This window comes from Talpa occidentalis, unplaced genomic scaffold (genome assembly GCF_014898055.3).
Source record: "Talpa occidentalis isolate TD23 unplaced genomic scaffold, MPIMG_talOcc4v2.1, whole genome shotgun sequence".
Taxonomy (NCBI): domain Eukaryota; kingdom Metazoa; phylum Chordata; class Mammalia; order Eulipotyphla; family Talpidae; genus Talpa; species Talpa occidentalis.
In genome coordinates, this window is record NW_026555331.1 from 122,255,584 (window position 1) to 122,268,213 (window position 12,630).

Sequence of the window (12,630 nt, forward strand, 5' to 3'; positions counted from 1 at the left end):
CAGGCAGCCTGTGTGATCTAGAGAATGACTGCTTCAGAGTCAGGAGACAGAGTTCATTTCTCAACTTTGATCCCAATTTTCCAAGGGGGGTCTGAGCAAGGCTTATCTGTGTGTCCCAGTTTCTCTCTCTGAAATGGAGAGTCACCTGATTTCCCAATGCCTGAATAGTCCAGTCCCTCTGATGACTCGCTTTGAATTAACAGGACCATGTTTTAATGATGTGTGAGGCTTGGCATTGCTAGCTGAGGAGAAGATGTGCTAAGTTGGAGATAATTGTAGTATTTGTTAGGCTGGGTTTTTGAGGAAAATGAATGGACTCCACTTTGGGAGCTAACTAGAATGAACATTTCAATTTATTCCTGGCTCAGAAATAGCTGAAATCCCTAAATTTCAAAGGTAGGATGAATATGACTCAAAATTTATAAGCTTTTTAGAAGGGTGATGAATCCATAAGTCCCTTTCAAAGCTGGCATTCTCTGATTCTGTGCTGGCAGGCATCCCAGTCCATATTCTGATTCACCAGGCATAAAAGACAAACAATGAAAAAGAATAGGCTGACCCCCTGCTTGTGGCAGGTTAGCACCACCAGCTTAGTGTCATGCTAATAGCCCAGATTATAGATGAGATCCTGCTTAGATAGGTAGACTCATTCTGTCCTTGGGGTTCTCAGCCCTGGCTGCATACTAGTCAGTTGTGGAACATTAAAAAAAAAGTGCCTGGACCCCACCCTTCAGAGTGTCAATTCATTTGGTCAGGGATGAGCCAACAGGAATGGAGCCAGAACTGAGAGTTATCGGTCAATATTCCAGAGTGAAAGACAGAATTTCCAATTCACAAGGGCAGTCAGCAGGGAAATTCAGGGGATCACAGTAAATCCATAATCATTACTGGAAAAACAACTTTGCATCATATGGTGACAAGTCCATATGTCTGGGTGCATGTGAATGTTTATTATGGATGTGTGTTATTAGCATAGGAGTTGGAGGACAGAGTCAGAGTTCAAATCTTAGCTCTGCAACTCACTAGCTGATTTGCCTTAGATTAATTCCCTAATCCCTCTGCCCTCAGTTTCCTGTTATGTAAATGGGCATAGTCATCCTATCTCTCTCAGGTGAGGTTAAATGAACCAGTGCACAAAAAGCCCAGAGCCTATGCCTGGCACACAGTAAGCACTAACTGTTGAGAACGTGCAGTTAGCTATGAAGAATGACCACTTTCTTGCTGCCTAGGTGACTGTGAAGATCCTTGGAACAAATGACGAAAAGCCAATTTGTACCCCACACTCTTCTTTCCTGACCATCCCAGTGGATCTGAAAGTTGGCACAAATATTCGTAATTTCAAGTTGACATGTACAGACCTTGATTCCAGTCCCAGGTCTTTTCGTTACTCCATTGGCCCAGGTACAGTACTTGATGTCAACAGTCCTGGCCCTGCTCTTGCGTTGTCAGAGGCTTTAGCAGATGAGAGAATAAAGTGGGGGCTGTGCCCCTGATGTGGGCACAGTGTGTTCAGGCAGGGGTGCTTTGGATGAAGAAAGGAGGGGTAAGGAATCTAGCAGTCTCGGGGTCTCCAGCTTCTGCTTTTGACCTCCCCTTCTCACCTAATTCTTTCCAGACTCCCATACAAGCTGTCCAGAGGCCCAAGGAAGGGTGAATCCCAGGGATGTAACACCCCTTCCCAAATTCCCTGATCCATTAATATAATTCATAAATCATATTAATTTATTTTTAATATTTTTAAAATCCAACTCCTCAACCACCTCTTTTCCTGTAAGCTTGTCATGGGGAGAGCCTTCTTTCTAGATAAAAATGGATTAAATAGATTAAATGAATTTTGAAATGTGTCCTTAGGAATTCTCTGCTCCATTCATTTTCTCTCTTTAAAAATATACCATTGTGGGGAGGGGAGCACCCCTAAATGGAAATTAGACCAAAATAGCTCATCTAATGAAGTGCTGGGGCCAGAGATTTAAACCCAAACAAGCAAAGCAATTCCACGTGAAAAGTAAAAATCCATCTCGACCGCCTGCTGCGCCCTGGCGGAGCAAGAACTCGAACAGTAGGAAGCCTCTCGAGCAGGCAGTGTCACAAAACCCAGGGGCAGAGACTGCAGTTGCCAAAGATGGAAATAATCCATACTGAGAACCCTCAGGCTTTTATGGAGCACTTGGCTGCTAAGGGAGTAAAAATTGCATCATCTCCTGCTCCATTTACTGGTTTTCAGGCAGTAATGAGTCTGGAGCCACCGGAGGAATGAGCAGGAGCTGCTTGAGAGGGCTGCCACTCTGCCCTGGGTCCCCAAAGCTGTAAGCCTTAAACCCCAATAGGCTGTGGAGGAGGGGAATGAATTCAGGCGGACCTGATACTGCAATCCCTGCAAAGCCGGGAGACAACTACCTTTGGGAAGCTTCAAGGACATCTGTAACAAGCATGACCAGACAGCTGCCATGGAACGCATGGAGTGAACATGGCCTGTGATTAGAAATGTGGCCTGCTCTACCCACTTGCTGCCTACTCATTGGTCCGAGTGTGAATTACTTTACTGCCAAATAAATGCTAGATGATAAGCACTGGCTAGAGAGGCTACTCCAGGATTATTAAATCTCTCTGCCCGATGTTCAGCAAGATGAAATCTACTCTCCTGGGACAGACGTGCCGTAGTCTTTTTCTGCCTTCATTCTCATTTGCAGTCACACTAGTTGGGAGCAAGCATTTCTTTGTTCTAATGAAAGTTCAGGCTGATAGCCTATCACTGATCCTACCCTGGTGCATCAGAAAAACAGTCTACACCTGAGGTGTGGACATTTGAGGATAAGACTGCATGTGGCATTCTTCTATGTGTCTCATTGTCTTTTTCTTCTTTTTCCCAAAATCCTACTTAGGCAATATCAACAGTCATTTCACCTTTTCTCCCAGTGCTGGGTCCAACGTCACACGCCTGTTCCTTGCGACTCGATTTGACTATACTGGTGGGCTTGATAAGATCTGGGACTACAAACTACTTGTCTACATAACTGATGACAACTTGCTGTCAGGCAGGAAGAAAGCTGAGGCTCTTGTTGAAACTGGAACAGTGACACTGAGTATTAGTGTCATTCCTCATCTTACCACGATTGTCACCACTACCCCCAGGGTAAGGGCTTAGACCTGGACTTCCCAGCTATATTCCTTATCATTTATATTGATGGGGCCCTTTGACTTAAGAGAGATGTGGAATGGACTGAAAAAGTTGAGATATTAGAATGTTGCTAAAAAGCCAACGATGGATTGGGTTCAAGTCATCCCTTGGTGGCAGATAAAGATCTGGGGGGAGATTTTGGATTTGTAGAACCATTAACTTTTCCTATTCTAAACAAGCATATGCATTTATGCAGGGACTTATGATAGATCAGATTTGGCCATCCATGGTGTTTGTGACATAGGAACCAGTTTTCATGTGACTATTTGCTACCTTCACCCCCCACCCCTTCTCAGCTTGCTCTTATGAGCCAGTGCAAGTCAATGCCCATGAAGGCAGGTGGCTGTCAAGTGCTCTTCTCCACTCTTTTGAAGAGTCACCATGTACTGATCTGTATACCCCACCTTCACTCTAAAAATTCTTCCAGATGCTGATTTAATACTAAATATGCCAGTCACTTTGATGAACAATCCCTGAGTGATACTCTCATGGAGCATATAGTGTAGACCAGGAGTTCTCAAAATGTGATCCCCAGACCAGCAGCATCAGCATCACTTGTATTAGAAATACAAGTTTATGGATTCGCCTGAGAATATTAAAATTATTCATCACCCAATATGATTGTCATCACAACTACTGGGGATGGATGTTGAAACCTAAATTCCCAGCCACATTCCCAGCCCTACCAGATCAAAGTCTGGGGGTGGGGGTGGGGGGCTCCAGCCAACTGCATTTTTTTTTTAATTTATACAAGAGCTGGAGTATAGGCCAGAGGCGTGGGAGAGTGAGAGGATTCACCAGAGACATAGCAGGGAGCAGAACAGGCAGACGGACTGAAAGCACTGCTGAGGGGAGCAGTGGGCGAGGTCTGCCACGCCATGTGGGTATCTCCCTGGCGAGCCAAGAATCGAACCTGTGCTGCAGAGGCTATGGACAGCTCCACAGTGCAGCGCTCAACCCACTGTGCCACTGGGGAGGCCCCCAACTGCATTTTTGATAAGCCTTCCAAGGGATTCTTACGTGCTATAGTTTGAGAGCCATCCCTCGAGAGGGGGAGACAGATGACAAACAATAGTGCAAATTAATAAAATAACTACAGATTATAGCTGATGGTAGGAAGAAAATAAGCAAGTGCTATAATAAAATCAGTGTGGCAAAAAAAGGGAAATTCTTGAAATCTGACCACAAGATTTCCTCCTCTACCTGATTTGTCCTCTTTCCTCCTAATAGCTGTCACATCCTTGATCAGCAGCCCCTGCTTGCAGTGTGCTAGAGGAAAAGTAATCAGACCCTTTGAATGCTATCTGTGACAGGTGGTCAAATTCTCTTTCTCAGAGTCTGACCCAGAGCTGGTTAGTGTTCATCTCCCCTGCGCTTGAGATAGCATTACCGCGATGAGTGGAGGCATAAGGGAACTTTAGGGCTTCTGGTTACAGTGTCAACAAGCAGATTCCCCTGCCTAAGGAAATGCCACTTTTCTGGGGCTGACAACATGACCCAGTTGTGACATCTCCAGTCCCGAAATCTCCATGACTTGTTTATCTGTCTCCCACTCCAGTAAGCAGATGCTGAACTTGCGATTTTGCTGTGATAGCAGCCCACTCATCTGGCAGTGCAGCTTGTAGTGAGTGAACACTGAAAAGCCTACAAAGTGTTAAAAAAAAAAACTTTCTAAGGCTCATGCCTTGCCAGTGAGAGACAATGGCTATATTAGTCTCTAGGTTATGCCACTATTTTACAGAGGAAAAAAGCCAGTGGAATTTTTAGCTTTGGGGAGGGGGAAGAAAGACAGAGAATGAAATTGGGCCTGTTGTTGTGTTTCCATTTCTTAAATTTCCTGGGTTTTGACTGAATGGGTGTATGGAAAGACTATAAATAAGGTGACGGGTTGAAGCAGCAAGAATACAAGCAAGCAGATGTCCAATTTGTAGAGCAAGAACAAAGAGCAGAACACCCAATACCAGGGAACACTGAATGTTAAAATGCCCCCCCCCCCCATTCTCATCCACCCCTCTCTCTTGTTCAAGCCCAGGATCACCTACCAGATCTTGAAGGAAAATGTTTATTCTCCATCAGCCTGGTATGTGCCTTTTACCATCACATTGGGCTCCATATTGCTTCTGGGTCTCCTGGTGTTCCTGATCATCCTATTGGCCAAAGCCATCCACAGACACTGCCCCTGCAAGCCTGGGAAGCACAAGAAGCCTCTGTAAGTGCCAGTGGGCTGTGCCCTTTCCACCATTTCCTTGAGTTCACTGTTTCTGGTGAGGTCAAAGAAGGAAAGGTAGAGAATTGGGATTTTTCTATGGGGTGGACAAGGTGCCAGGAGAGGGAAGAGAATGAGATCTTGGGGACGGAGTCCCAGTTTCCCTTGGTCCCTCTGTGCAGGCTTCAGCCCCTGCTGGGCCAGCAACCTGATCCTTTGGCTTCCCCTGCTACCTACTCTGCCCTGGGGCTGCTCTCAGTAAAATGGGGCTTCAACCCTTTGGTGGCCTGGCCCTGGATAAAACCTTCAGGACAGCCTGGTTTTGAGTACCGATTGAATATGTTATGCTCTTATTGTGCAGTATTTATAAAGAAAGGGATAGAATTAGAGGAAGCACAAAAAAACTGATAAGGGAATTAAGCTTTTGGCTCTAGTGTCTCAGTTGGGCTTTTGTGTGACTAAATAATCTATTCTTTTGCATGTGGCCCCATCTCTCACTCTCAAGGGCTGTAAACACAGGTCTATCCTCGTATTCTCACCTGCACACTTACAAGCCTCCCACTCGGACGCTCTGCTGAGTGCCTTTCACTTGCAAGGGTGAGGTACTGGAGTCAAGTGAAGAGAGCATTGAATTGGTACAAGCTTCCCCCAGAGCCAAGTTTTCTTGAGTCTCAGTAGCTCTTACAGTGAGAACAGGAGCCTGGGTTTGGCACTTAATGCTGGGGATCAGATCTTGACTACCATTTTCTAGGTGTGCAGCTTTGGGCAAATGACAACCTCTGTGACTCTCTATGTCCTTATCTGAAAACAAAACAATTAAATGAGCAAATGCAAAGAAAGCACTTTTCACTCCTCCTAATATAGAACAAAGCTTGCTATACTACAGCCATTAAGTTTTTAAATCTTGTTGCATTTCTTTTTTTTCCCTCAACTGAGCCCCTGTGAGCTCAGGGTTCTGGATTCCAAGTTTAGTTCTATACCCAGGTATCTTGAGATGGTGGAACCTGAATTTCAGAATTTCTCAGTGGCAAAAAGAAGGGGTGATAAGGCTCATATGCCTTTTAAAGGTATTTTGAAGCTTACCTAATTCTGTCAGTAATTTAAAATCTATGGTACGAAAGACTGTATATAAGTATTACCATGAAGATGTGCATTGCATTTTGCCATATTTATTGGGGAAGTTCGTTGCTATTGGCAACCTTGACTTCAAGGTAAGAAATCCTTGAGCATCTGTTGAAATTTAAAAAAGGCATTTTTGTTTGGACTACTCACAAATTGATTTGGAAGAAGAAGAAAAAAAAAACTTGGCTCCAAAAGAGTGATGCTTAAGCTTGTAAAGATGGCGCTTACTCTGTAATGGGATTTGGGAAGAAACTCTTAAAGGAAGTAATCCAATAGACACAACTCCCATGCAATTTGTGATTAAATTTTAAATATGTACCTTAAACCTGGTTGCTTTAACTTACATTCTAAATACTAAAATTTTTTTAGCATAGTTCACTTTTTAAAAAAAGAAAACTAGCAACTCAGATGCAGATCTGACCTCTCTGGAAAATTAGTTGTACCTTCCATATGGCAGCCAACATTTGTTCAATAGGAAAGAATAAAATTAGAGTTCCAGAATTATAGAATCCAAGGTCATCATAGGAAGGACCTGAGACTCTGAGTCCAGCTCTTCATAAAACAGGAAATCAGTGTTTAACTGTCGGTCCTCAAAATTTCCTGCCGTGAGCCCAACCTTCTGCTCTGGTGGCTACTGGGGAGACAAATAGGCAGGAACACTGACTGGGAGATCTGACAGCGGTGGTCACGCCCCACCCCATGTTGTCATCAAGGGAAATATATTCCCTGGAGTTGAAAAACAAGTTTTCAAACTCATCAAACTCCCAGAACCTCTTCAGTCCCAAGCCAGCGGTGACAGAGCTGCTTCGTGTGGAACAGAGCTGGGTGCCCATCCCTGGCCTTACATTCCGTCACCCCCTGAATCCCAGGCCCCATAGTTGTACAAAGGCCCCCATGAGGTCATGTGTGCAGAAAAGCAGAGCACCCTCAGGTTAATTTCTGTCCATCCCTTTTTCTCCCCCACAGGGTGAAGAAAGGAGGTATGTACAATGCCTATTTCCTTTTTTGTTATTTTAATATTTATTTTTTGCTGTTGGTTATTAGTTTGCTTTTGGTTTTGCTTGTTCTGTTGTACTACATGAAAGAGTTACAACAGCACTGGTCTATCTTGGAGGGTTTGTAGCCACATAATCTGCAGATGGGTTGAAACAGGTCAGAAGTAGCAGGAAAAGGGGAGGTAGGAGTGCGTGGTGCTGTCGGCCTCATGGATATTTCCTTTCGATCCTGTCTGTCCCTCCCCACAGTTGCCTCTAGCCAGCTCAGTGTAATCACCCACTGGTCTGTTCCCCTCCAAGTGGACAGAGTGAAGACTCCTCTGAGGGTAAAACACAGACAGTATTTCCTTGCTGCTGTACAGGGAGGGTGTGACCCCTCCTGAGGACAGCCAGTGCTTTGCACTGGACAGATGCCTCTCTGAAACAGACAAGTGATGCTTTATGCTCACACTGAAGTTGATTTGATCCTTTTCACAGGTTACTTGGGTCAGGCTCATTTGAAAGGGGGACTGAGTACTGAGCTGGGAGTGCTGAATGATTTCAGGGACACAGGTGAATTGAGCAAGGTCCATCTGAACAACTCCAAGCCAGAGGAGATACCACCGCCCAAACCCAAAAGTTGTTATCTCAAGGAGAATCCAGGTTGTGGGAAGAGACAACACAAAGCATTAGAAAGTACATTTATTTTAAGTTGATTGCCTTTTCTAGATGTGCCATACACAAGGCACATCTAAGCAGGGTTAGAAAGTTGATGATAATAATTAGCAATCATATCAGATGCAATGATCTTAATAAATAACCACGAAGTACCCCCAAGTCTGGTTACTTTTTTTAAATGGATGCAAAAAAAAAAAGCCCCACCTTATAAACAACTGTATCAATCTAATCTTCTTTCTTTTTTTTAAAAAGATTTATTTATTTATACAAGCACTGGGTACAGTCAAAAGTGCAGGAGGGTGAGAGAATTCACCAGAGCCAGAGCCGGGAGCAGAGCAGGCAGAAGGACCGAAGTACACTGCTGAGGGGAGTAGCGGGTGGCAGGAGAGGTTTGCGCGCCATGTGGGACCCTTGCCTGGCGGCCGGGGATCAAACCGGCGCTGCAGAGGCTGCGGGCAGCTTCGCAACCCAGCGCTCAACCGCTGCGCTCAACCGCTGCGCCACCGGGGAGGCCCTAATCCAGTGCTCAACCGCTGCGCCACCAGGGGAGGCCCTCCTAGGTGCTGTTCTAACAATAAGCTGGAAAAAGAGTAAAAAATATTTTTCAGCTCTTCTGGCTGTAGGTGCCTAGGGAACCTCAGACTTGGGTGTAGACATGGCCAAGTCCAAGGGCCACAACTCACAACCAATCTCCAAAATGGCACAGAAATGACATTCTGATCACAGATATGAATATTTTTTAATAAAGATTTATTTATTTATGCATATAAGAGTTGGGGTACAGGCCAGAGATGAGGGGGGGTGAGAGGATTCACCAGAGACAGAGTGGGGAACAGAACGGGCAGACTGACAAACACACTGCTGAGGGGAGCAGCGGGCTTCGCCATGTGGGTTTCTTTCTAGCTGGCCGGGGATTGAACTCATGCTGCAGAGGCTGCAGATTGCTTCATAGTGTGGTGCTTAATCCCTTGCACCACCAGGGAGGCCCACAAAGATATGAATCTCTTAAGGGGGTAGACTCCATGTTCTTAAGAAATTTGTGCTTTGCCAAGAAGCCTGACAAGAAGGGCCTGAAGAAGGTGCAGACTAATAATGCTCAGGCCATGTGTGCATGTACTGAGGCTATCAAGCTCCTTGTGAAACCCAGCGAGGTCAACGTTAACATTCCAAAGGCGGCAGCTGCAAGCACAGCCGACTTGCCTACATCACTCCCCCCAAGCTTGGGAAACATGCTCATGCCTACACCACCAAGGACTTCAGGGCCTCCCAGCCAAAGACTGAGGCTCAGGCTGAGGCCCGGAATGCAGCTGTTGTGCAGGTTGCCAAAGGCGCTCGGGGCCCCAAAGGTGCTTAGGCTCCAAGGGTGCCCAGGCCCCACAAGGCTTCAGAGTAGAGAGCCCTGTCTGCCCACGTGAGGGCAGAAGGACTGGTTTGACCCCTGGATAGCTTGCTCAGGGCCCTGGTGTCTTCCTATGCTATTTGCAAAATAAACCTGAAGCAGGACCAAAAACAATTTTTTTTTAATTTTGTGTATTATGCGTGCGTGTATTTTCCTGAGATGATGGAAATCTGTCCACAGACATGTTTACAGAGAGAAAATTCCTCGTCGTGTTTGCAATACTGAGTTCTAAGCCTATTTAGGAGAAATCCCATTAGAAGGGTAGAATTTTCAGGTCAGTTTAGTATCCAAGAAGCTTAACTTTTCCCTCTTCTATTCCCTGCAGGAATGAAGAATACAAAGAGAGAGGCTGTGGTGGTAAGTGGCTGGTCCTGGGGCACCTGCTTGGGTGGTGGCTGGGGGGAGCTCCATCCCCCTCCCAGGCAAGCCCTGCCATCGCCTCCTGGGGGTGTTTATCATTCAGGGAGATGCTTGTATTTGGCTACTGGAACAGATTGCTGTGTGACGAGCTCCTGATAGAATTTGCTCCCTCCGCTGAACATGTCTGCTGATATATTTGCAGAAGAACTGGGTTTCATAAATTTTGAATAGTGGTGTTTATTATCTATACCAGCTCTCCAGGAGAATTGAGTTGGGGGAGAGGAGCTTAAAGACCAGAACTGGTGCCTCATCTTTGATGGGATTTATTTTGTCTTTGCTCTTCCACAACCTTGCAGAAAGGTGATAAAGAGCTCTGCTGGGGTGGGGTTTGGCTTTGCCCGCTTGGCCGTATGCCTTTGGGGACTCCCTTGGTCTCTTTAAGCTTCAGATTCCTCATCTGTAAAATGGGAGGGAGAACTCCTGCCCTGAGATAACAGGTGAGGAAATATGTGGAAATTGTTAAGCCTCGCACAGTGCAAAATGTTACAGCATAGCTGGAGAGGTGCCCCGCATCCTGCTTCCTTTTCCCTTGTACTGAATCTGATCCACTCATGGCAAGCAATTCTCCCTGAGAATAAGACTTTATCATCCAAGACCATAAATTTGGGGAATGATATGCACAAGGAGGACAGCCCAGTGCTCTGGGAGCTTTGCTTCGGGCCCATACCTGGCTTCCATAGGTGTACCCCAGATCTACCCATAGAGGTCAGGTACCAGGACGGATACCTCTGTCTTGGAAGAGGAGACCTCTTGTGGTCTTAAGACCTGGTGGTCTTATTGCCTAAGGCAGGTACCTTTGGTGATGCCACTCAGAGACTGCATTAGAAATATGTAATATTGGGCCTTCCTGGTGGCTCAAGGGGTTAAGATACAGCCTATGAAGCTATTCGCAGCCACTGCAGCATGAGTTCAATCCCTGGCCAGGGAGCTTCCCACATGGCGCAGCAGACCTCTCCTGACTCGCTCGCTGCTCCCCTCAGCAGTGTATTTCAGTTAGTCTGCCTGTTCTGTTCCCCACTCTGTCTCTGGTGAATCCCCTCACCCCCATACCTCTGGCTTGTATCCCAGTTCTTATATGTATAAATAAATAAATCTTAAAAAAAGAAATATGTAATATTAAATTAATCCATTAAGTAAATAAATCCCCTGACCTTTAAAAGTGGGGCTGCTGAGCTGATCAAATGGATGAATCCCACAGTCTCCATTTCTTCTCTCTTTAGAGTTGCAGAGCTCTAGGCCAGTGAGTAGGAGATCATTCAGGTGATGAAAACTGGAGGTTGAAAGGCCCACTAAACACCAACACCAGTATCCTCAGAGTGCTAAAAGGAATGCCATTAAAGGAGGGAAGGGGGGTTATCACGGGGGCAGGACAGTTGCATTAGGCAGAGGTCAGTTCCTGCTAGGTGTCACAGAGTGAGGATCAGGATAAGACAAAGAGCACAGGCCTTAGGAAAGGCAGGCCAGGTCCAGATGCAACATCACCTTGACCTAGGCTGGGGGCACAGCCAGTGCCTGGAGGTGGAGTGTGTGAGTGCCCACTGTGCCAGGCTTCTCACGTCTACCTGTCAGATCCCACTCAGTGAGTTCGATCTTAACCTGTGAGGCATGGCAGTTCTGCTCTTCCTTCTGTGCTGCTTGGATATCATTCACTCAGGGGCCTTCCTACCTCCCGTAGTCTGGATTGAATGTCTTCCCCCCACTCCCACCTGTACCCCCAGAGCATCCTATCCCCAGCCCCCTATAACTCTATCACTATTGAAGGACCTGTTTGTCTGTGGCTCCCACCTGACTGCAAGCTTTGTGCCAGCAGTAACCACACCTCACTCACTGCTGTGTTCCCAGCTTCTAGCACAGTGCCTCTTGAATAAATAAATGTCCAGAAGGCTCTGGATGAAGACCTGGGGCTGTGGGATGAGCAGCCTTGCCTGGAGGAAAGAGTATAGGGTTACACTTGAAGTTATCACTTTCTTCTCTTTAGGAAACAATCCAGATGAGCACGGTCTTTGATGGAGAAGCCATAGACCCAGGTAATTAAGTGGCGGTGCCACCCATAAGGGTGTTTTTCATATTCCAGTTTGGGAAAATATAGTCATTAAATCTGCTCTTAACTCAGTTTGCCAATCCATTTGGTTATGTTGCTTATGTATTTCTTGGCTGAAATACAACTTGAGGTCAGCTCTAAACAGATCAGGTGTGAGTCTTCAGAGGTGTTCCATCTGAAGCCTCTGTCTAGCCTCTCTCCTAAAAGTCATAAATCAATTTTCAGGGAATCGGTGAATTAAAAACCTATATGTTTTTCTACCTTATTTGGACTCAACCTCTCCCCACCCCCATCCTTCTAGAACATTTCTAATACCATCCTGTTGGTAGTGAGAGATACAGAGAAATGGCAAGATTGGCTTCTTTTTTTCCCCCTCGACCCCGGCCGAGAATTTCTTTTTTGTTGGCAAGATGAACATAAGGTAAAGCTGGCCTCCAGAGCTCTCATCACCCCCATGAAATCAGCTCCAAAGTTAGCTCCTTTACACACATCCTTCTGCTTACAAAGGCTCAATTATAGACGTGAATAAAGGGAAGGAAACCAAATTCAGGAGGCCAGTGTGTTGGCTCCCTGCCACCCTCACATGCAAAACCGCTTGCTCCTCCTCGGAAG

At 45.9% G+C, this 12,630-nt stretch overlaps 1 protein-coding gene and 1 long non-coding RNA gene across 2 annotated transcripts in view; one reads left to right on the forward strand and one right to left on the reverse strand.

Annotated features, from left to right (window-relative positions):
* The window catches only part of CDHR3 (cadherin related family member 3), a 131,687-nt gene that overhangs the window by 115,027 nt on the left and 4,030 nt on the right, over positions 1-12,630 (forward strand). Inside the window, exons 15-20 of the mRNA XM_037511462.2 lie at positions 1,230-1,401; positions 2,883-3,133; positions 5,206-5,387; positions 7,473-7,486; positions 9,883-9,914; positions 11,956-12,004. Of these exons, the coding sequence (XP_037367359.1) occupies positions 1,230-1,401; positions 2,883-3,133; positions 5,206-5,387; positions 7,473-7,486; positions 9,883-9,914; positions 11,956-12,004 (700 nt within the window). The remainder of the gene's footprint in view (positions 1-1,229; positions 1,402-2,882; positions 3,134-5,205; positions 5,388-7,472; positions 7,487-9,882; positions 9,915-11,955; positions 12,005-12,630) is intronic.
* The window catches only part of LOC119251200 (uncharacterized), a 32,817-nt gene continuing 26,115 nt past the window's right edge, over positions 5,929-12,630 (reverse strand). The window contains exon 4 of the long non-coding RNA XR_005126488.2: positions 5,929-6,185. This is a non-coding gene — a long non-coding RNA (uncharacterized LOC119251200). The remainder of the gene's footprint in view (positions 6,186-12,630) is intronic.